Here is a 24,952-nt window from a genome sequence, read left to right as displayed (position 1 = left end):
CGCGTGTCTTCTGCAGGTCGTGCTTACCAGGTTGTTCATAAAAGCCGAAATGTGCCCAGATGTCTTTTAAAGTAGTTGGAGCATTTTTAATTTTCTTGCACTTGCGTCTCGCCTCACTCAGTGCTACCGCGACAAAGCACGTACGTGACAAATGACATCAGAAAAGCTTCAGTACATTATAATCGGTTATGGTCTATTACTGAACCGATACCGAATTGTCCTCGTCTGCATCGTAGAAGCGATTAATTTCGACACCCCTTCTTTAAAGGGGATTTAATGGTGCAGCTTTTCAGAGAGGGGTTTAGTGTGAAATTGTGTTGTTTGCTGTCAAAATCTTATGATCTTAAGATCTTATGTTGCTCTGGCAAATGCAAAAATGATGTAAATCTTCATTTGTCTTTGTGGCACATATATAGGAGCTACTGTGACATTCCATTGGCTGACATTGTGCTTTCATTACAGAGGATGCCAGCTCCGATCAGACTGCGGGAGCTGATCCGGACAATCCGGACGGCCCGAACCCAGGCGGAGGAGCGAGAGATGATCCAGAAAGAGTGTGCTGCCATTAGGTCCTCCTTTAGAGAAGAGGACAACACATACCGCTGTAGAAATGTGGCTAAGCTGCTTTATATGCACATGTTGGGCTACCCAGCACACTTTGGCCAGGTGAGAAAACAGTGTTTCAGAAATTACAGGGTCATCATTGCAATCTTTAACCCACTTTAACCAGACAGAATTTTGCAGTGTTTGATGGGCAAAATCTCATTTTCAGCTGGAGTGCCTGAAACTGATTGCATCACAGAAGTTCACAGACAAACGGATAGGCTACCTGGGAGCCATGCTGCTCCTGGATGAGAGGCAGGACGTCCATCTCTTAATGACAAACTGCATCAAGAAGTGAGTGAGCAGAGGATCTCATCTGGTCTCAACACTTCCATCAATCACAACTGGCTGTGTGATGGGTGGGAGTTTAATATGACCGTTGTAGGTGGGGAGCGTAAAGTGCTGGATGATTGGAAGCTGCTGCTTGAGTTTGATGGCTTTTTTAAATGGCATCTCTTTCTTTTCCATTTAGTATTATATCAGGTCTAAAAAATGAAATAAAATAAAAACCAGCACTCTAAGTTATTAACATTATCTCTTTCTTCAGAAATCAGATTTTACGTTAAAACATCAAGTGGCAACCCAACGTGATGCCAAAACTGAGGCTGAATAGGAAAATGTACAATTTTGGTTTCTAAACATTTCTTGAATCTGGTACTTTAATGCTCTCAGCAGCCAATAAATCACATTTTAGTTTGTAGCATGAAACATGTTTTATGCTTTTGGCTTTTATCCAGAGCGACTTGCCTGTGAATTAAACCCTTGACCATGGTTGCTAACACCATGCTCTATTGTTTGAACTACAGGAACATTTTTTTTTTTTTTTTATATATAAACCTTGAATAGTTTTTTCTCTCTCATGTTGCCTATATAATCTCATTTAAAATCAATGACTTTGGTTGCTTAGATGCTGTCATTTTTTACCAGATGAATTTCCACCCAAAAAAATAATTTGATTGGATGCGTAGCATTTGACATCAAGATATGGGAAGCGTTTTCCCTCCATTTAAAAATTTGAATAATTTTGCTGTCCTAACTATGGCCATATTGATTTATTTGCGTTGTTTGTTTTTTATTTCTTGCCTTTTGCGACCCATTTTTGAATTGCCCATCGGTTAATAATCACTGACTTAAATGATTTTATACATTTTCTTATTTTCTCTCTGCAGTGACTTGAACCACAGTACACAGTATGTGCAGGGACTGGCCTTGTGCACCCTGGGCTGCATGGGCTCATCTGAAATGTGCCGTGACTTAGCTGGAGAAGTGGAGAAACTCCTCAAAACGTCAAACTCCTATCTGAGGAAAAAGGTATTTCACACTCCTTCACAGCTGAACGTGGACTTCATGTCCAGTTGGATGTCGAGCTCTGAATGTGTGAACGGTTTTGACATGATCTCTTTGCCCTCAGGCAGCACTGTGTGCGGTTCACGTCATCCGCAAAGTCCCAGAGCTGATGGAGATGTTCCTGCCAGCAACAAAAAACCTGCTCAGCGAGAAAAATCATGGTGAGAGCTCTGCTCCTTAAACTTTCCCATAGGTCTCATTTTATAGTCATTGAAATTAATAAACAGATATATCAATCCTACTAAGTCAAACATTTTCTTCATGTTTGCGTTAATATATTGGATAGGGTTGTGCCGATAGACGATAGTATCGTGTATCGACGATAGACAGAGATATCGCCGATGGCAGATGCCTTTGACGATATCAATACGATAATTGGCTCGTTTTCCCATTAATGTATTAAATCATTATTATTATTATTACGAAGCTAGTATAGTTATTAAATTAATTAGGAACTACAATTATATTTGCCTTGCCTAAATTCATAACGACATCACCACATAACCACACTTGCGACATCACCGACGCGCGCGTATGAGGACTCCTCAAAGAAAATGTTTTTAAAACACACTAAAAAAAACTACATCCCACAACGAAATTTAATTGCAAGGTGATCCATTCACAAATTGTCAAGAGTGCTTGTTTTAACAGACGCATCATTCTTATACAGAGCCAAGATGAAGACACGGCATCGTTGTTCGTCAGTATTTTGTTTCCATAGCACATTAACAAAATATTTAATGACACTAATAACACTAAAAACAATACAATTGCAAAATATTAATTATAATAATATCAATAAAATTATATAGGCCGCCTAGGCCTAATAAAGTCTTTAGTTCACGAAGCATATCTGTGAAACTTTGCCATCTGTGAAAATCACAAGCAACTTCAAACTTGTTTAACAAGAAATATTCTTCAAATTTTTTCACTGTCAATAATGTAAGTTCACAAGAGAAATATTAAGCCAGTAAATTGATAGTTGCTGTAGCGTTATATCCACCGTCGTCTCTGAGAGAACGCGCCGTTAATGCAGTGAAAACTCAGTCCGTTTCTGCTTTCATTTTCAGGGAATGAGCGTTTTACATGCACGTTATTAACTCGATTATGCTGAATAAACAGACAATGCATGTGGTCATGTAAACGCATTGACCCGTTTTCCTTTATCAGAGTCAAGTCATAGTTTAAGTATAGCCTAACCGATCGACTTTTAGATTTTTGCCTCTGATTTCTCCCGGCATTTAAAACCCGCGTTATTTGGGCTTATTGAAGTGCGGTGCGCATAAGTGAAGTGCATCCAGACAGAGAGAGCACATATATCGCAGACTTCAACACTTTTTTTTGACCCAAGAAATTAAAACGTGTTCTCATCTCGTGCAGAGGTAGCCTACAGGCAAAATGCTGCATCTGTAACGGCATGAGAGGATAATGTGTCCCCGTAAATTTCCCGCTGACATGTTGAAATACTCTGAGTCAGATACAAGAATGATTAGGATCTTTTTTTACCTCACTATACTGGGAAATAACCTGATTTAGCCTATTAATAAACACTCCACCTTTGCTAGCAAAATAGAAAAAAAAATCTCATATTTAAAACGAAGTAATAAAACAAGCAAATTGATGAGTAAATAAGCAAGTTAATAATCAAATAAGTAAGCCCCACCCCCCTCACGATAATATCGTGTATCACCGATCTCACAGGCTGACGATAAGACGATATGAAAATGGAGCATATCGCCCAAGCCTAATATTGGATACATTAATGCATGTTGAATTAAAATGACCATTTCTTTTCTTTAATTGCGAGATTACAATTTAGTGAATATGGAGGGGTGAACTTTGATTTGAGTGGATGCTGCCAATTTGTTAAATGTAAAAAAATAGCAATTTCTGTCAGGGCTTTTTTTTCCAATTAAAATATTTGAAGCTTGCTTTAAATTGGTTATCTTTAGTTTTTAGTTTAGTTATTTACTCTGTCCTCAATATCTTACTTTCAAAATCAAACTCCACCATCGTCCTCAATGAACAGAATCAAACAAAATTACAGAAATCTTTTATTTTATTTTTTTATATATAACTCCTAAATTGACACCCTCGTGTAAAATTGCTATCAGTCCCCAGTTCAGAAATGGCAAACTTTAGCTTTTTATTGTTAAGAAACTAGTTAATTTGAATGTCTTTTATTCATATATTCAGATTTAAATCAGTCTTTCACATTAAACAACAACAGCAGAATGTCAGTTTGTTGTACATTTTCATAATGTAAACGAACCGTTTTTGGGTTGCTTATGAGTTACATAAAAGAAATCAATGTCTTGTTCTGTGTTTTCTGCAGGAGTTCTCCACACATCTGTTGTTCTGCTCACTGAAATGTGTGAGCGAAGTCCTGACATGCTCTCTCACTTCAGGAAGGTACATAGCAAGTGTTCATGCCCTGACCTTCACCAGTCACCTCTAAAATTGTTTATGCACCACATCAGCCACTCTGAGACAAACACTCTTATCTGTTGCTGATAGCGTTGACATGACTACTAAAATGAGACTGTAGTCCTTTGACTGAAATCTGGATGCTTGTCCTAGATTTAGCTGCAGGTGTGTTTATCTCACTGGGAGATGATGAAAAAGGGTTCTTCCTCTGTATATCTGCTTCTACTCTTCCCACCCCCAGCCAGATCTACTGTGCCAGCACGCCCACCTCTCATGCTCATAACTGTAGCATTATGTTAAGCTCTTCTCTGAAAGTGACTCTTTTTTCCAATTCCCCCCTAACATCTACTTCATATTTTTTCTGTCATTTGTCTTTGTTACAATTCCTGCATTGTATTAGAATGAAAAGGTAAGAGGACATTCTGGTTTCATAGCTGGTGCATGCTCTTAAAGAAAACAAAACAGACTCATCCTCATGGTCACTGTAGATGTAGTCCAATTTTTGGTTTTGATGTACTGTTTATTTTGCAATTGTCGTCATTTTAAGTGTTTTCTTTTGTTTTTATGCAGGATTACGTAGACATCATATACATTTTCACTTGTCCTGCGTTAACCTTAGATTAATTTTAATGGTTCTCTTTCATACGGTCACTATTGGGTTGTGGTTTTTCCAATATGTACATTATAGTGGGGGCACAAATAAAATGGAGACATTTCCAAAATTAATGAGGATTATATTAATAAACAGGAAAAGTGCCAAACAATTGCAAAAAACACTGACATGGTATCCATGTCTTAGACATCTTAATTAAATGCATAGTGAAACCAATCTATTGGAAGATGATCAACTCAGGGTGCCTACTTGTATTGACACTTACTATGTGCTGTCCTGTTTTAAAATCTGCTGCTGTGACCCTTTTTTTCTCCCACTGTTTTTTTTTTTTTTTTTCTAGCTGGTTCCACAACTTGTAAGAATCCTGAAGAATCTGATCATGTCAGGCTACTCCCCTGAGCATGATGTGTCCGGCATCAGTGACCCTTTCCTGCAGGTAAAGACACATCATCTCCTGTCTATGTTGCTGTGTTTAAAAGTGCTGTAAGTGATATCGGCTGTTCTGGAACTTCTGGCAGAATTACAATTTGACACGCCCCTCGTTCTAAAACCCCGCCCTGCAAAGTCAGTTTAGAGGAAATTGCACACTCCCATGACTTGGCTCTCAACTTCCTGCTTCCCTTATATGGACTGATCTATGAACATGCAGAATAATTGACTGGAAGAAAGTGCCTGTGCGTTTTCTGATTAGCTGAACCCCATTTACAGAACTTAGGGTAGTCACCGAGACATGACAGTTTCAGTGATATGTCATGTAATAGGAATATTTCCTTGCAGCACCTTTAATGTTGCCATTGATGTGAATTACAGTCTGTAATGTATCTCAAGTCCTTTGTTTGGTCAGATCCACAAAATCGATTTTTAGAGTGGTCCTTTAGTAAGTTTTTACCATTGAGGTGATATCTGTTCTTTAAACGCTAAAGCAATGGTTCACTTTGTGTCTCTTGACATTAAGGTGCGGATATTGAGGCTACTGAGAATTCTGGGAAAGGGTGATGATGATTCTAGTGAAGCTATGAATGACATTCTTGCACAGGTAAGCAGTATGTTTAGATCCACTTTATAACCACATACCTTTTCCTTTCTACCTTCTAAAGATTTCCCTTTTTTTTTTGCCCTATTTTTAATAGGTTGCAACGAACACAGAGACGAGTAAAAATGTAGGCAACGCTATCCTCTACGAAACTGTTCTTACTATTATGGACATCAAATCAGAGAGTGGACTAAGGGTGAGTGTTGCTCAGAAATCTGAGTGGATTGTCAAAATGTCTTGATATTCAAAGGGTGTCTCAGGGCTCCAGACTAACATTTCAGAGCAGTGGCACTGGTGACACTAAGTTCTACAGATGGTGGCACCAGCTCCTGATTCATAAGCGCCTGTAAATTATTCATAAAATGACTATTGTTTTGCAGTAACTAATAATACTGCGTTTAATTCTTGGAAATGCATTTTTGACAGTAAAGCAATGTGCTTGAGTTGAGAAAAAACAACAACTTTTATTAACAACAAATTTTTAGAGAAAGATAAAAAAAATTGGGTTATGGCATTAAAAATAATTGGAAACAGTCCTTGAAAAATGCTTGAATATCACCTTAAAAAGGTTGTACAAACCTTTAAATGAATAATGTAAAAACAAACAAGACTATTTCTGCCACAATACCATGTTTACAGTTAGAGTTACTACATTAAACCCATGGTGAATAATTGGTGATTTGTGGACTGAAAAGCCTTCTATAACTTGTTTGTTCATGGCACAATGTTTCTCCTGGTTTCCACGTCAGCACTATTTGATCTGAAATGGTTTATAACAGAGAATTCTGTGCCGAATTCAAATCTTGCAGCGATGGCATTCAAATGCTTTCTCACTGGATCTCCCAGCGCTGTGTAACGGTGTTGCGTGATCAAGATCGGCCCCAGCTAAGCAATGAATTACTGTTTCTCATAATTTGGCCTTGGCTGCATTATCAAATTTTCTTATTTTAAATGTGATGTGTTGGGGAATTTGGCTATTAACATGTAACATTTCAATTATATTCTGCTGAAATTAACAAAATCACTTGAAAAAAGATTTGTTCATTTTGCTGAACGAGACTCAAAGAGCCAGTAAAATGACCTGAACCTCCCATCAGTACTGCGCTGTCCGAGCTGATAAACTGTCTGTGCTGCACATCTCGAACGAGAAGCGTTTTTTTTTTGTTTTTTTTTTCGTTTGATGTTTTTCATATGCAACAGAAATGGCAGCTCTTACCAGTTGGGCAACGTAGTGGTTGCACCAGTGCGAACTCTAACAAAATTGACTCGCACCAGCAAGAAAAGAGGTCACAAAATGCAGTCTGGAGCCCTGGTATCTGCAGAAAATTGTTAAATTCTTTTGTTTATTTCATTACAGGTTTTAGCAATTAACATTCTGGGACGTTTTCTTCTCAACAATGACAAAAACATCAGGTATGTTTTGTTATGTCTGTGACTTTTGACCAAAGTGTTATACTCCAAAATTGCTGTTCCGTGATGAAGATATTGAGTGATCCATCGTCTGAGTGTTACATTGATGATCTCATTGTCTCTGACTACAGCTTTATTTTGGACTGAAAAAGCTAATTTCATGTGCCGTTCACACTAGACTCGATTGTCAAAATGATAGGGCTTTGACATTATTACTCTCCCTGATCAGATATGTGGCATTGACATCTCTACTGAAGACCGTGCAGACTGATCACAATGCTGTGCAGAGACATCGAAGCACTATTGTGGACTGCTTGAAAGACCTTGATGTGTCCATTAAACGGTAAATTATGTGCAGGCTGTATGGATTTTATATCAGTTATAGCTTAAGAGGATGAGTCCTGCTGCTTACACTTGTCCTTCCACAGGCGTGCAATGGAGCTGAGCTTTGCCCTGGTCAACGGCAACAACATCCGGGGTATGATGAAAGAACTTCTGTATTTCCTGGACTCCTGTGACCCTGATTTCAAAGCAGACTGCGCATCAGGGATCTTTCTGGCTGCTGAGAAGTAAGGCTGTTTATTGTGAAAACGTAAATCATGTTAAGCACAAATCATTTGAGAGGAAGTGCCATCATTTCCCATATTCGCAGCAGTCGTGTTGCACGTCCTTGTAGCCCTTTTGAAAGTCTGAAGACGGTTGTTAGAGGTTTTTTAAATATTATAAAAGCTTAGTTAAGTGTATCCAATCAAATTCAATAACCAAGCCCTTGAAAAGCAAAGAGGTTTTCTTGAGTTGTTCAAGTGACTCATGACTGTGTGATGATAAAATGAGTGATCCATCGGCAGAAGTTGACTCTGTTGACACTTTTTATCTGACAGTACTAAAAGGAGTTTGGTTAAGAGTGTTTAAAGGGTTTTACTTATGCTTTTTGCTTTAGTGACTTGATTTAATATTTTAGTCTGTGAGCTTTAGTCTATTGGCTTGCAGAAATAACTAACACTTGTTTGTTGCAGGTATGCGCCCTCCAAAAGATGGCACATAGACACCATTATGAGGGTTTTGACAACGGTAAATATCTCTCATTTTTGTACACTATATTTTGCTTGAATTTAATTTATTTCATACAGGACTTATTATTAAACTAGATCACATTCATGAATATTTTAGTTTACCACTTGATGTAAATTTAAAGTCGCGATGTAATGGAAAGGCCTTTTTTCTTTTATTGTGGTGTACATCCAAGCGAAATAGATTATTAAAAAAAGAAAAACTGCAGAACCGGGACTTGGTTCTATGCATCGTTTGTTGATTGGATTTTGATATGTGGGTAAGGTTGGGGTTTAAGAAGACTAAGTGATTGGAGAAGTCTTGCATACATCACAAGAAAGAAGTCTGTCGCAATGACAGTAAGATGACATTTTTACAAAAAATGATGGTAAATTTTTTTTTAACATGAATGGAGAAATCATTCAAATTACATCTATAACACGCATTTAGAAAATAGGGTGAATTTTCATTTATTGTCGACTTTACAGTATGCTGTTGAATAGAATATTTTTTTTAACAGTGCTGCTGATGATATTGACTGTAGACTGTAAAGAATAATCCTGTTATCGCTGAATAGCCTTGGTTACTATACTTAATCTTAGCCTTGGTAATGCGTTTTTGACTTGTGTGTGTCGTGTGATACCCATGTTCCACCAAAATGATTTCGATACTCATGCTGAAGCCAGTGCTTGGCCGGGGAATCTGCAGACCTCTTTCAGAATCAGTTTTACTTGAGCAAAATTATGACATAACTTGCCCACAAGTAAACGCACACAATATCTTATGAGTTTTGAGGACATTTTAACATCCACTATAATTTGATTCGGTCTAGTTTTGCTGCAGTCTTTCCTGATTGAGTTGCAGTTATTTGTTACAGAAATGATCCTGCCCTCTGGCCTGAAGTTAGCAGTTCCTGGTTCAAAACCAGGGCCATTTGTTCAAGTCCAGAACCACATTTTCTGAGGTGGAAATGTATGAAACTGCTCCCTCTTGGTGGCACAGTGAATTGATACCCTTGTTGTGTCTGCTTTTATAGGCAGGGAGTTACGTCCGGGATGACTCGGTGCCCAACCTCATTCAGCTCATTACAAATAGTGTAGAGATGCATGCCTACACTGTACAGAGACTCTACAAAGCCCTCCTGGATGACATCTCTCAGGTTAGAATCATCTTAACACTGTGTTTTCTTCATTTGACTTTTAAAAGTGAATATAATGACAGAAAACTATTAAAAAAAGATTATGCAACTTGTGTTCCTAAATTATTCTGAAGTCATACAGTAGCTTTGTATGAACAACAGAGTGAAATGTAAACCATTTTTAAGCTTGAAAGCATCAGGCCCCATTTTGACTTTGAGCCTCATTCACTAATGGACCATTTTGTGTTTGTACGCATAGGAGTGAATTTTTTTTGCCTAATTCACAACATGTAGTCATTTTCATAAAACATGGCCAAACCATCTTAATATAAGGGCTTTCTGCACAGCCTTTCGTCAGTCTCAGCAAAAATATTATGCTCTCTAAAGATGCACTCTCACCTGAGAGCATTTGCAGCAATGCCTTGATCTTCAGTGCCATCCTCCAAACTAGTTGAAACACAATAAACACCTTTTATACAGACTTGGTTTACAGAACTCTAATTAGCCAGCTGTACATGCGTGGATCTTTGGTGTTACTTCTGTGAAACACGCATACAGAAAAAAAGTTTACACAGAATTTAAGTCATGCAGGTTTGGATTGACAATTGTATAATTAAATGACAACAGAATTATGTCTGTGTGAACTAACTCAAACTTTTCTTCCTATAGCAACCTCTAGTACAGGTGGCATCCTGGTGCATAGGAGAATATGGAGACCTTTTGGTCTCAGGCCAGTGTGAGGAAGAGGAACCTATTCAGGTAAATGCCTCCATGGGCACTTCAAACTACACATGCACAGTTATTTTAACGGCAGAACAATTGTATCGTTCTGATTTCATCTGAAAGGTTTCTGAAGATGAGGTCCTGGATGTTTTAGAAGGTCTCCTCGTTTCTAACTTGTCCACCCCTGTAACGAGAGGTTATTCCCTGACTGCTATCATGAAGCTATCCACCCGTTTCAGCAGTGTGAAGTAAGCATACTTGTTCTGACTCAGACTTTTGATACAGGGATATATTTTCTTGAAATGAGTTTGTGTCCCCAAACGGATGAGACAATGATCTTCCATTTATTTTCATTTTGCCCTGCAGTCGAATCAAAAAAGTGGTATCAATATATGGCAGCAGCATAGACGTGGAGCTGCAGCAGAGAGCTGTGGAATATAATGCACTTTTCAAAAAATATGATCACATGAGGTAAAAGATCACCGACAGTTCCAGACTCATGTTTGTCTCAATTTCAACAGCTAGTCACTTTTTATATTTGATGGTTCACCCCTAGCTCTTGTTTCTTGTCCTCACCCTATCTTTTTCTCTTTCCCATGAAGACCTGCATTACTAGAGCGAATGCCTATCATGGAGAAAACGGCCTCTAATGGCCCAGCAGAGATTGTGCAGACCAATGGGGAAACAGAATCAACCATACTGGACACAAAACACCTGCCCAGCATCACTCAACCAGCCAGTCAGGTGAGTTTTCTAGAGCAAGGTTTCTCAATCCAACCCAATGCACATTTTAGGCAACTCAATAATCTGACAGCGTACTCTGAATCGGTGTACTTACCTCATGCACAAGCAAAAACAATGTCAAACGAGTAGATACTGAAAACCCAGTATACATGACACACAATTTATTGGCTATTTCACTATGCCATGGGAAATGAGGGGTTGTCAGATTAGAAGAGAATTTTTTGGACAGACTCCAAATTAATGTCTATGTATTTAGAATGTGATGTCATTAAAGTCCCTGTTGGTGTAATGGTCAGGTGTCCCAATACTTTTGTCCATATAGTTTACCTCATCTACGGCTAATAAGTACATTCTTCATTTAATTCATTCCTCATGCTGCTGTTTTGCAATTCAAACACAGTGGCAGTTCACTGAGTGCTCCAGTAACGATCTGATGAGATGAATCATGTGTGCTAGATAAGAGAGATATCCAAAATGTGTATCCCGGTGGAGCCATTAGCAATGGGTTGAGAACCTCTGTACTAGAATAATAAAAAAAAATCTCTCCGGTATGGTTGAGCAGATAAAGAGGGATATGTAGCCATTGTGAAATATTTAAGCTAATGGTCCGTTTCCTGTTTTTCAGGCAAATGATTTATTAGATCTACTCGGAGGTAATGATGTGGTACCTGTTATCCAAACAACTGTTCCCACAAAGCCTGCATCAGCTGGAGGAGAACTGCTGGACCTGCTGGGCGACCTTTCTCTGACAGGTACACTTCTGCTGTTTGCCAAATTCACATCCTGCCATTCCTGTTTCTCTCCATGTTTAGAGCACTGACTTTACAGTGTTGTCATTTAGTCCTTAAAGTAGCAGTTTACCCAAAAATAAAAAATTCTCTAGGGCTCTATTCTCATTTTGATGAACTGATATCAATTCTTAAATTCCAAGCATTGATATTTTAGTCTATGCTGTTTTCAGTTGATGTGTTTACAAAACTTTTCTAAACTTTATTTGTAGCACGCCTCCCATCCAATTAAGCACAATAAGCTTTGTTACTTTTTATATAAAACAAATACTCAGCTTACAAATTCTGTCAATTATAGTACGAAATTCAAACAATAATGTGAACCGATCATCTCTTCCTCTCTACTACTAGTTATAGCATGAAATAAACATGAATGAACATCAGAAGGTGTGTTGAAAGATACAGTGAAAGATCGAAATGTATCATGCCTCAATCCGTGTTTCAACTGCAGAAAAACACAAAACTCCAGAGAGGAGTGTTGTGCTAAATATTTGCAATGTATTACATATTCATTATATTTTTATTTAACCTGTTCTTTAATATTTAGTGTATGTTTGAATTAATCTGTCATGAAATTACACTGTTTAAAAGTATATATTTCAAAAGTAATAAAACTATTTTATTATTATAAACCTATTATTAGAAAAACTGCCTTTTTTTGCTATTAAAATGTGTATACAAATCAGTTGTTAATTTTAACCTTTAATATTATTCTATACCAACTGTCAGGGTTCTCTGTGTAGATTTATTTGAGATTTTACACACAAAAAAAATTGTACGGTATATGCCCTAGTAATTTACTCATCCTCAATTTGGTCCAACCCCAAATGACTTTCCTTCACCAGTAATTTTTATTTTTGGGTGAAACTCACACCTTTTGTGTTCCTTCTCACTCCTTAGGTGGTCCAACCCCCACCCCTGTTCCCTCTGTACCCATGTCCCAGCCCCCTTTCCTTTTGGATGGTCTCTCTTCGCAGCCCCTTTTCAATGACATTGCAGCGGGTGAGCTTACATTCAATTTCGTCATCATTATTATTGCAAAATAGGGCATTGCAATTATCATATCCGTTTCTCTCTTGCAGGCATTCCGCCAATGACGGCGTACAACAAAAATGGTCTGAAAATTGAGTTCACATTCGAGAGGGCCAACCCCAATCCCAATATTGCAGTTATCACCATCCACGCCACCAACTCCACCGAGGCTGACATGACAGACTTTGTGTTCCAGGCTGCAGTACCAAAGGTTTGTTCGTTTTTTTCCCCTCTAGTTGTACAGTTTATAGAGAACCCTAGTTGGGTAACCCAGATAATTATTCAAAATCCTAAAAATAGTGAACATGCTATGCAACACAGGCAAACACTAACAGCTTCCGCATCAGATAGCTCACACAAGTATGGATAAATCAGCTTTGATGCAACAGCATATCTTTGTTCTGTGAAACATGGCAAAAAACAGTGTTACTCATGGATGGAGCAGAAACAAAGAAACCTCGTCGTCTGTTTTCAGGCCATCCTGCATCTCTCTTGTCTGACTGTAACCCTTCATCTAGTTATAGTCCTCTGACCTTTTCTTCTTTGGTAATGTTTTAGCCATCTCTTTCTACAAATGTCCCACTCACTCACACACTCTTTCCCCATTATGAGAGTATACGCCCTCTACTGTCGATCCATTTTTTTTTTTCACCTATTTAGACAGCTAGGACTTTTTTTTTTTTTTTTTTTTTTTTTTTTAGCACACAAAACAAACATCTAGCAAATATTCACAAAATACTTTTATGTGTTGATTTTAAATTTTCAACAGCGTTTCTCAGAAATTGCTTACTGCACCTTTAAATATCTTAAATGGAATAACAAAAGTCTTAATTAACTCAGGTTTTCTTAACCCCAGGTAAAAAGTGGTGCTAACCCCACTTCTAAAATTAAACTGTGAACTTTCCTGGGGTTAAAAGCAGGGCTTAGAATGACACCGTGTTAAGCGCAGTGTGAAAAGCCCTATTGAGATTGTATGGGATTGGTGATACGTAGGGCCATCCCAAGCATGGGGACGGAAAAAAGTCCATCCAAAGCAAAAAAGTCTTAAATTTGATTTTAAAACTCTGCAGATGCCCTGCAGTCAGGTTAATGCTTGAAAGTGATGCATTGTCAGAATATGACCAAATTCCTTTTAATATTGGAATATAGTTGTGCAACCATATGTTGGTAATTTTTGCTTCAGCCAAATACTTAAACGTTTGTTTGTGTTTTTAGACATTCCAGCTGCAGCTTCTGTCCCCCAGCAGTAATGTAGTTCCTGCAGTCAACCAGGGAAGCGTCACGCAGGTCATCAGGGTTCTCAACCCACAAAAGGTAAAACATTGCTGTGAGCCCAGGCCACGCTTTGCTTCCTATTGCAGTAGATCTTCAGAGATCAGTCATTTGTCCTGAAACAGCTTCAGAAGTCTGATCAGTGTTGAGTAAAAGTAAATAATTGTACCCTGAAGTTGAAAGTTTGCTTTAAAAAGCCTGTGGCAGCCATTATTTATCTTGGCCTAAGAATAGGAGGAAATGTCACATCTCAGTGACTTTGATGGTTTAAGGTGGCGTCTCATTAGCTGATTCAAATCAGGTCAAGGGTGTCACACCTACCAATTGTTTTTCTGAAATCTCCCCCTTGATTAGTCATTTTTCTCAGATTCCCTGTCATGAATTGGCTATATAAGATTACGAGTTCTGTGCAAGCAATAAAAATTTAAAGGAGAACTCCGGTCAATTTTAACGTTGAGCTAATTTTTTTGTAAATTTGGAGTGCTGTCAGAGAACAACGACAAAAATCGGTGTTGCCTACACCGTGTTATCCTCTTTTTAAAATTTGCACCCTGTTGACCTAAATGGGGCAAGTTTTAAACCTGCTTTTAGCCTCTTAACATCCTTGATGTGTCATTACAAGTGCCCAGGCATTGTGAGTGATTCATTTAGAGTGAACACGGTGAATCTGACTTCAGTAGATGTGAAAGATATGAATAAAAGTGATGTTATTTCAGCCAGCGCACATACCTGTATTTACATCCTGTTTTCGGTCGAAGTCCACAGTAGTTGATTGTCAAGTTCACGCGCGTGATCATAGGTAACTAAGCAACAGTGGAGAACTCGACAATCGACTACTGTGGACTTCGACCGAAAACAGGATGTAAATACAGGTATGTGCGCTGGCTGAAATAACATCATTTTTATTAATATCTTTCACATCTACTGCAGTCAGATTCACCTGTGATCACTCTGAAGGAATCACTCACATGCCTGGGCACTTGTAATGACACATCAAGGATGTTAAGAGGCTAAAAGCAGGTTTAAAACTTGCCCCATTGAAGTCAACAGGGTGCAAATTTTAAAAAGAGGATAACACGGTGTAGGCAACACCGATTTTTGTCGTTGTTCTCTGTACTGACAGCACTCCAAATTTACAAAAAAATGAGCTCAATGTTAAAATTGACTGGAGTTCTCCTTTAATTCGAATTCATGGAGTGACTTTACCCTGTGAATGTAATTGTTCCTTCTAGGCTGTGTCATAAGTCTAGGAGCACCCTAGAAAAACACTGCAACACAACCACCACAAACAGCACGTGTGGTTTTGCATTCACAGAGAAAAAGTTTCGATTAATGTTAACGGCCTCCCTCTTTCCAGAAACAATGTAAATGAAGGTTAATGCTGAAAAATCAGCCAGTGAGACGTTGGTTTGAAATCAAATGTGTGAGAACAATCTGATCAGGCTAGTTGTGCTGAAGTCATGTTTTTCCCAGGACTGCATAATTTATCGGAATAAAACTGAAATCACGCAGTTATCAAATTGCAAAGACTGTGTAAATGAAGAAATATTAGTACTGTAAAATACAGTTGTTTTTCTTAAATACTTGATTTAATTTTACAGTGAAATTACAATAATAATATTTCTTTAATTTTGTTTTTATTTAGTAATAAACTATTTGTATTATTATTAGGCTATTCTTATATAGTCATATAATACAAACAAGCAAAGCAAACCTGAAGATCTCAATTTTTACCAGAAAAATAAATTAGTGACTGATATTTACATGTTATAGAATTGCACACCTCTGCTTCCGCATGTGCCTGACTTCCTCTTTTGTTTTAGCAACAGTTGCGAATGCGGATCAAGCTGACATACACTCACAAAGGCTCTCCTGTACAAGACCTGGCCGAGGTCAACAATTTCCCCCCTCAGTCCTGGCAGTGATTTGCTACCCTTCTCAATCTTAAAGACCCCCTCCCCCCTCCCCCCCAGCAAGGGAACTATGGGAAAGATGTCCCCTCCCCATTCCCAAATGATCCCCCGTGACATCACCACAGATCGCTGCCCTGGGGTTGCATGGGAAGCAGTGGAATCTTCCTGACACAGTCAAGAGTTGATGGTATGAAGACTAATGATGATGACGATTACAGCGACAATGATGAAGAAAAATCACAAATATCTGAATGCATATCTTTTCAATTTAGTTTTTTTGCCCGTCTGTCCTTTCTCTCTGCTTCGGGATTAGTGCAAAATGTCCATTCTCACACTTGCACTTAACGTTGTGCACTCTCACTTATCCTCTCACTGTAGTGCACTCGTCCCACACTCCGGCTCACCCTGCCGCCCAGGGCCCGTACACTGGGGAAAACACGTCACTCGTGGCCACTATACAACGGAGCTGCTTGTTTGATTTGTCTGTTTTGTTTGAATTTTCCATGTTTTTAATCTTGTTAATGGGTTTGGTTTATTTTAAGGAGAAAAAAAAACAACAACATACTGAATAAATTGCAAAGTCTGAACATTTGCACCTTAAGCATTTCAGAATCAAGAGGAAAATGGGTTGTGATGGCGCCTTAAATTATCGTTCATTGTACATGGCATTTCTTAATTTTCGTGTAAGGTTGATCTAATGTCCTATAATAAAGTATACCAGATGAATGCTCTGGAAACAACGTTCGGCACAGTGTCTGCCAGCTGTAATGTTCACACTAACAGATCTGTCCAGAAGTGCTTAACCTTCATCACGTGAATCATCACTTGAGTCGTGATTTATTCTTTTTAAGCTGGACAGCTTTTTGTCTTTGACAATGAAACTGGAGCGTCTCCATTCGAGGTAAACTGGAGTTGTTTAGTGGATGAGAAGATGGGAGTTTGAGAGTGTTGCTTGTTGCTGTCTGTATGCATTACATCACCCAGTAGACTCATTTCCCCCAAAACCCTTAATTTGGCATATAGTTAGTTTGTTTGCCTCTACTCATCACAGATGGTGTGTTCTTGTATCGTTTTTGTTTTTTTTTAAATATTGAAATGCATTTATATAGATTGAAAATAGCCTACACTAAAGAAGTTTGATTTTAGCACAATCCTTAAAGATTGGATCCTATTAAAAATATAGTTGGACAGCGTGATCTTAAAATTCAATTTGATTTTTTTTTTTTTTTTTTTTAGTAAATTAACACAAATAGAGGCCCTGCGACGTATAAGAAAGTTATGGTCAGCATAGATGCTGTAAATATAGACTATGAATATAAGGCCTTCCTGAATGTAGTTATATGCACTGAATGGACTTTTCTTTTGTTGTTTTGACTTTCTGCAGTGATTTGAAGTTCAGAATTATTGCCTGATTTGAAGCAATGTGCCTTTGTCATAAACGGTTAAAAGAAAACCCTCAGACGTCTGCGAGACGAGCGGTTATCGTTACAGGAAGAGCGAGAACGTGATGTTTGAAGAGTAGAGGACTTTTTTTGTTTTGCTGTCATTTCATTCGAGTTCTCATTCAGAGGGCGTCTTAACTCAAATATCAAGTGCGTACTGTCAGCGGGTGTTAGTTCGTGTGCAGGCTGTCTCTTCTCGCAGCTTCCAAAGGCAGTTCGCAACATTAACCTGAATATACCTCACATTGTCTTCTTTTTTTTTTGTTGTCTTTGTCAACTTGAAAGAGTACTTACCGCTTCTTCAAGTCATTGAAATGCTCGGTGGAAACCCTTAGCGTCCGCACCCTCACGTCATCTCTCGCTGCTCTTCAATTTTTTTTTATCTTCATCACTTTGCGTAATTACATTCGCCAAGTCTGGTGACCAAATCAAGGTGTTCTTTTGGGCTTGGGAAATATATTTTAGCAATGTTATGTATATGGAGAAAAACGACTTGATTCTATTAGCTGCTTTGTCTGTCTTTTGTTGCGATTCTTTCGATTTCCTGGCTTTTTCTGTACATACAGTACTGAGGGCTTTTAAGATGCATCGGCTTGTTCTTTTCATCCCTTTTTAAGATCCCGTTTTCTAAGACTTCCTTTCAGTACTGCACAGTGTATAATGTTTGAAGCTCTCCTTCAGAAAATAGTCTAATTTAACAACTTACCTGTTTGATTGATTGATTGTTTATTGGAAAGAAATTGTACTATGTGCTGCCTGTATATTGTATATAATTGTAAAACGCATAAAAAAGATCAAATCAAATAAAAATCCCATTTGAAGACCTATGACGTTCAAGTTAGGGGGGTGTAATGTGCACACGATCTGGAGTTCGCATTTGTTTTAGACGGTAGATGTGTATCGCAGTCATGTACTACTGAAAGAATGAAATGCTGCATATAGACACAGATGTAATTTCTCCTCTCGATATGGTGGCCTGGAGATGATTTCTTTCTCATGTTCTTCCCAGTTATTCAGATATAATAATGTGATTTAAAGGGGTAGTTCACCCCAAAAAAATAAATAGTCATTATTTGTTCACCCTCATGTTGTTCCAAACCTGTATGACTGACTGACTGACTTGTGTGGTACGTGAGATGTTTTGAAGATTGAGTCCAAAACCAGATTGGACCCTATTGATTTTTCATTGTGTTTTTCAACTTTCTTTTCCACAGAAGAAAGTCATACAGGTTTTGAATAACGTGAACTACCTTCAGACCTCTTTATAGTAACATTGATATGTGGAGGTAAGCTCAAATCCAAAGTTCATTGTTACAGATTTCCCATAAACCACATTACCGGTATTTCCATGGGTTTTAGACTCGCACATCTGCCCAATACTCCCAAACAGTCTTTTTGAAGCACATGGAGTTCAGATAAAATGCCCTGGTGTGAAATCATGGCCAAATCCCTGAGTGTTTCGGTGACTCTTGAGTGAACTTAATGCGGGGGTGGTACATTAAACGGCGGCCTGCGGTCGTGAGGTGCATAACAATAGTAAATGGCTTTGAAATTGCACTGCGCAAGAAGTTTCAAAATACAACTTTTTCCCAGTCATGCTGCTTCTTCTTACACTACTTTGTCAGGCAAAGGTGATTGTGTGTTGAAGAGGGTGAAATATCCATCTGTAAACTTGCCAAGTCTCTCAGCAAGTTTCCCAACACCAAACAATGATTTTTTTTTTCAGCCGCATGTGAAAAAAACATGTAAATATTGTCATTTCTACTCTTTATGTAAACTTCCTGAGGTAATGCAAGCTAAGTTTCAATTCTTAAGTCACCACTATTCACTATATCTTGCGATACATGCACAGACCTTTGTAGATTTGGAAAATATGCTGTTGATTCTCCATTAATCTTCATTGAGAAGCAGGTTTTCTGTGTGCTGGAAGTGGTCAGGGGGAATCGAGCATCATTTGTTTGGGTGTAACCGTTTGACCAGGTGGACACTATCACATGCTTGGACGATTTGCCTTCTCCATCAGAATCCCTTTGTAATCTGTAAAGGTATCGGTTGTTTTTGAAGTGTATCTATACATGCCCTTCTCAGATATTTTACACTTGCTATTCAACCACATCTGACCTTGTGCAGGATGGCTGGATGACCCCAATGAGTCTGACATGCTGAACTGAATCACAGTCCCATGTCCTCTCGAGGAATGAGTGTTGAGACTGAAAAGAATTTGTGATGGATGAAAATGACATGGGATATTTTAGACTTATGCTGTGTATTAATGTCTTTGGGTTGGAGAAAATGATCAAATGAAATAATAAAACAGTCAAACTTGATGTCTGTTGTTGTGCTTTGGAAATACATGTTTTTCTTCAGTTGTAACTGAACAGAATCTGTGATGCACCATTCTGGATGATCTAGTAGTTTGGGCTTGGAAACGGGATCTGCTGTCACCCTCTTGTGTTCAACTTTAAAACTGCCATAGCTCATGTCATGGAAGCCGAGGCAAAACAATTATTCCTGATGTGTCCTGTCAAACGGAGACTGAATTACACAATAACCTTTCATATTCTATTGTGTTTCATCTTCTTTACCCTCTAATATTCTGCTGAGCAGACTGCAGTTCTGTAAAAATAATAAATGAAAAAGCAACGTATTATTTTCCATTCAGTGCCTGAAGAAAAATGCGTCGTCCTCGTTCAGTATCTGCAGTCAGTTGAGATGTTGTCGTAATTTCGTAATAAAAAGTCTCTAAAAAGAATTATGAACTTTCCTGTCCTTTCAGCCGTAGCGCGCGCACTCTTCAATTCCGCGCGCAAATGCGGCGGCGCGCGCTGTACGTCACTTCATTATAAAGCGCAAAAGAAACTACGAGTATGCAATGTTGTAGTAAGGCCTACGTAGTTAAATAATCATTAAATTACCGAAAAGTACCAATAAATTACGTAGCCGGTACTTCGCTTGTCAGCTGGGAAGGATTTGCTAGCTATGACGATGTTCATTCTGTTCATCAAGATCAATGTCCATATGTTTTATTACACAGTTCATTTTATTGTGCATTTACCATGCAACTGTTGTTCCCGTAATCCCAAAATGCCACTTTATTTTCATTTTGTGTTATTTTGTAAAGACTGTGGTGGCTCATAGGCTACCAACTTACTAAATTTGACAAAAATAGTTGGGAATTTTAATAATTTTTAATAATAGCCTTACCTTATATTGTTTATTCATCAGTAATAGACTAAACAATGTGTATGTTAAGTAAAGGTAGACGGTACATAAAATTTGATCAACCAGTTGAGCACTACTGATTTAAACTATTCAATTCTCTCATAGGCCTTCCTCAAACAGAACGTAAAGGTTAATACAAATTACCCTCGACACTTCATGGATTAGAAGCCTTATCTGCAGGGACGAGATCAGAAAACGTTATTAAATATTTAGGCTATAATTTTAGTATAGTTATGTGATCACATGTCTGTCTCCATCTCAGCATTTGTACTCAAGTTACAGAAACACCTTTAAACGTGGAATTTCTTTCATTAACAACTAAGTTTGTCCTCCAGTGTCCAACAACAGAATTAGAGCTTGACTGGAAATGATGCACAATAAAAAAGTTCTGCTCACATTTACCTTAATTTTGCATTCATTCTTTCACTCATTACATGTCGTATGTGTCATTTCAGGCTCTTTGGGCACCGGGTCCAGCTGTTCCAAACCTGTATGAATTTCTTTTTGAGAATATTTTGAAGAAAATGGGTGCAGTTGATGGGCCCAATTTACTTGATTAATGAAATACAATGGAAGTCAATGGGGACCAGCAACTGTTTGGTTATACAAAATCCTTCAAAATAAAGGTTTTGCATAACTCGAGGGTGAGTAAATGATGACAATGTACATTTTTGGGTGAACTATCCCTTTAAATTCTAACAGTTGAAGAAACACCCATAAATTCCTCAATTCTCATTTCTTCCTGGTCTTCCTCATGTGACCCCAACTTAGTTTTTACCATCGCAGACTTAACGTAAAAATGTATCTCAATATGACTGTGATTTATAGCGTGCTACATGTTGGGTTTAAAGTTTAACCAAAACGCATTTCACAAGAAGAGCTAATCATTCCAGTATGGGTAGCAGAGTTCAGTTCAGTGATTCTCGATAAGAGAGTATGACTCCAAATCTCAGATTTACAGACCTGATAATCTTTTAACAATACAAACTGATGAAGGAAGTGTAATTTTAATGTTTATCAGAAAACTCTTACAGTAGGAACTAAATAGATATTGATTATGGTCTACAATCATCGTTTTTTGTTTGTTTGTTTTTCCTCTTATCTGCGTATTCAGTTCAACCTGTGCTGAATTCTGAATAAAATGCGACTGATAATAAACTGGCTAATCGACCCCTTTAATACGATCCATTTCAAATAACCAGTTTCAGCTTAAAGGCCACCTGTGCCTTGAAACACACAGCATTATTTAATATGTTGACGTAATTTCCACTGAAACAGGAAGACAGGGCAGGACATATTGAACGGCTCCTCCCCTTTTTTTAAATAGCCAATAGCGTTTAGATCACAGCTCGGCCAGAGCCGTTAAGTTCGCTAAAGTCGCAGTCCTCCTAATCTCCTCAATATTGCTTTAAAATATAGCCTACCATTCAGTGCAGAATTCAAATGGGTCCGATACATTTTCTGGTAAGTGCAGATGATGCACTCTGTGCTATCGTGTGCTAACCGTGTCTGCGCTGTTCACGTGACACTAACATTGAACCAGACTTCATTGCCCCAATGGAAAGCATATCTACACTGTCTGAATCCCCTATATAGTGCACTAAGTGTCATTCACCATATAGAGAATAGTAAACGTGTGAACAAGTGACCGATTTTAGCCGCAGCTTTAGAATCTATTTATAATGTATGAGGCGGGACGCTTTACACTCTAGACTAGAGAGCTTTGATTGGACAGAAAATCTGATGAGAAGCTGAAGTGTCTCAATGCGAATTTTGTCATTGTTTTCAATGCAGATAACAGTAAGGCTAAAATTCATACTAAAAGCCACAAAACTTCCATTTTGATTTCATGGGGACTTTAAGTGTCCTCATGAATAATTCAGTACCGGAAGTACAGGATGAGAGGCGTCTATGAATAATAAGTAGCGCCGCCCCCTTATGTTTATTGATTGGGTTTATTTGACAGCCGTGAGCTTCAGTCCCACTATGGCGTCTCATCAAATCAGGATGGGCTTTTTCTACCGCCTCCTGTACTGGAATTTATCACTCGCCAGTGGCTTTTCTACATCTGGATTTATGTGCTGAAAAACGTCAAATGTAGGCGAAATGAAGGACGAGAAAAGCACAGCGCGGTCGCTCCTCCAGAGTGCCGACACGGAGCGGAGAAATGCAGCTGATGTGGAGGATGGCCGGGCGGGCAGAGGAGCAGCGCTGAACCCGGCGCTGCATGACCGAGCCACCGCACCGACAGCCCGAGCAGGAACAGGAATACGCGTTTTAAAGGTAACCAGCTCCAGCTCTATTTAGGTCGCAGCATTATTGCTGTTAGGCACCAGGGCCAAAGTACGCGTGAATCCGTGAACTGCATCAGCAATTATCTCTATAACACTTTCACACGCCGCCGTGTCTCAAAACCTAGCGAGCTCCCTTGCCTAGACAGCGTATTTGGGCATCATAGGCGCGTTATCTGTGAGCTGAGCGGGCATCCTATGGTGCCCAGTGCTGCTGTCTATCTAGGCGGTTCACTAGGTTTTGTGGGACAGCCTGTGATAATAGATGTTCTGGATTAGTAATGCCATGTCGGTTTATGGAGAATGTTGTTATCACTTGATGTTTTATTGGCTGTATCAGTTAATAGTTTCTGTATAACGCCTGTAACCTGTTAGGGGGCGTTCACAGACACACACACACACACGCACAGGGCGCTTTTTGTAATTGCTACTATCTCGGTGTATATACACCTGCGTCAGATGGAAGAGTTTGGTCTGTTTTTCAGCAATCGCGCCCTGACTGTTGCGTTGACAAATGACAACTGAAAACTAGTCTAGTTCTACTTAACCTAAACGCGTATTGAGTATGGCAAGCTGTTTTATCATGTATTTCTTAAAACTAGCCTATATCTGACAAAACTCTGATTGATTCAGTCAGTTCAGTGAAGATTTTGTTGATTGACCATCAGCCTGCCCTTTTGAGAAATGAGTGTATTGAATGTGTACTTAAAAATGAACTGTTATTGCAAATAAATAAAAGACCACTTAAGTGTACTTTAATAGAGTGCACTTTCATGACTATGTTTTTAAGTACACTTATTAAAAGTGTATGCCAAGCGTTGTCTCATATATGACTGAAATTTCCAATAAGTGGCGAAAAGTGATTCAAAAAAATTGTTTGCAGGAACCTGTTCCAGTTTCCTTGTCCTGTAATAGTAATATAGTTATTTATTGGCTGCTTAATTGATATTAGGTATGCTCATAATTAACTGGTTAACCACTAACCAATTTGAACAATTAATATTATCAGTTAATTGGTTTTAAAATGGCTACACACATAAAATTATTGAGTCATGTAAGCAATGTCTCCTTTTGTTACAATCAGAAAAAGGCTCAATGTTTACAAACATTATGAACACTATAAACAGCTTTTTTAGTTTCCATCACTCTCAGAACAGAACAAGAATGAAAAATATAAGTAGCTATGTCAAGCCAAAACTAATTAATTTAAAGTGAAACAGAAACCGGCGTTGGGCTCACAAAGCCTCTCGCATTCAGCATTCATGTATTTGGATAAAAAACTATTATTTATCATGTATAGGCTTTGTAGGCTACTTCACTCGTGTTCCAGTATCGATGGAAAACACCATCCTTCACATGCACAAAAAATGCATTTCGGGCAGTTTCAATCCAATCAAGAGTTTCTGGATCGAATTAGAAAAGGTTTAAACCACCACTTACAATTGGAATGAAATTTGAATCAGATTTGGTCAATTCATTCCGATTGACGTGGTTACATGTGACTTTTTTATTCTGACTGTGATAGGCTAGTCTGATTACAATCGGATTATTAGGGTCCATGTAAACTACTGACACTCATCCATTCTAATTTAATTTCATTCTAATTTAACATAATCTTATTGGTTAACAAGCATCAGTTAACAGTCAGGAAAAAAATCCGAAATGAACATCCCTAATTGATATATTTTAATGATATCATTTTAAGTCTTATTGTTTAATATAATAAAAAACTTTAACTAACAATTACTGAAGTGGAGAGAGATTTTTTAAGATGTTTATTATTATTTTTAAATTTTATTTTTTAATTAATTTTTTAAATAACAGCTGATCACCTGAAAACTTAAAAAAAAAATGTCCTTGTGAAAAAGTGTCCTTGTTACATTACATGTACTTACCATAGTAAT

General features: G+C 38.2%; 2 protein-coding genes across 3 annotated transcripts in view; both read left to right on the top strand.

Moving 5' to 3' along the window:
- Positions 1–19,860, top strand: part of ap1g1 (adaptor related protein complex 1 subunit gamma 1) — a 31,135-nt gene extending 11,275 nt beyond the window's left edge. The window contains exons 2-23 of one of the 2 annotated variants that reach the window (XM_081359255.1): positions 463–666; positions 773–897; positions 1,773–1,914; positions 2,015–2,111; positions 4,286–4,362; positions 5,331–5,426; positions 5,946–6,026; positions 6,121–6,219; positions 7,381–7,436; positions 7,663–7,776; positions 7,862–8,002; positions 8,450–8,504; positions 9,520–9,642; positions 10,291–10,380; positions 10,468–10,592; positions 10,711–10,815; positions 10,947–11,088; positions 11,714–11,840; positions 12,777–12,878; positions 12,959–13,119; positions 14,124–14,222; positions 16,004–19,860. In XM_081359255.1, coding sequence (XP_081215381.1) covers positions 466–666; positions 773–897; positions 1,773–1,914; positions 2,015–2,111; positions 4,286–4,362; positions 5,331–5,426; positions 5,946–6,026; positions 6,121–6,219; positions 7,381–7,436; positions 7,663–7,776; positions 7,862–8,002; positions 8,450–8,504; positions 9,520–9,642; positions 10,291–10,380; positions 10,468–10,592; positions 10,711–10,815; positions 10,947–11,088; positions 11,714–11,840; positions 12,777–12,878; positions 12,959–13,119; positions 14,124–14,222; positions 16,004–16,105 — 2,460 coding nt within the window. In that variant the 5' untranslated portion in view covers positions 463–465 and the 3' untranslated portion in view covers positions 16,106–19,860. The remainder of the gene's footprint in view (positions 1–462; positions 667–772; positions 898–1,772; positions 1,915–2,014; positions 2,112–4,285; positions 4,363–5,330; positions 5,427–5,945; positions 6,027–6,120; positions 6,220–7,380; positions 7,437–7,662; positions 7,777–7,861; positions 8,003–8,449; positions 8,505–9,519; positions 9,643–10,290; positions 10,381–10,467; positions 10,593–10,710; positions 10,816–10,946; positions 11,089–11,713; positions 11,841–12,776; positions 12,879–12,958; positions 13,120–14,123; positions 14,223–16,003) is intronic. The other variant, XM_081359256.1, reaches the window with a different exon arrangement.
- Positions 19,861–22,734: 2,874 nt separating this feature from the next.
- The window catches only part of phlpp2 (PH domain and leucine rich repeat protein phosphatase 2), a 62,685-nt gene continuing 60,467 nt past the window's right edge, over positions 22,735–24,952 (top strand). Inside the window, exon 1 of the mRNA XM_081354114.1 lies at positions 22,735–23,040. Coding sequence (XP_081210240.1) covers positions 22,864–23,040 — 177 coding nt within the window. The 5' untranslated portion in view covers positions 22,735–22,863. The remainder of the gene's footprint in view (positions 23,041–24,952) is intronic.

The sequence above is a fragment of the Scardinius erythrophthalmus genome (assembly GCF_964197995.2).
Source record: "Scardinius erythrophthalmus genome assembly, chromosome: 2".
NCBI lineage: Eukaryota > Metazoa > Chordata > Actinopteri > Cypriniformes > Leuciscidae > Scardinius > Scardinius erythrophthalmus.
This window is presented reverse-complemented; position numbering and strand designations above follow the sequence as displayed.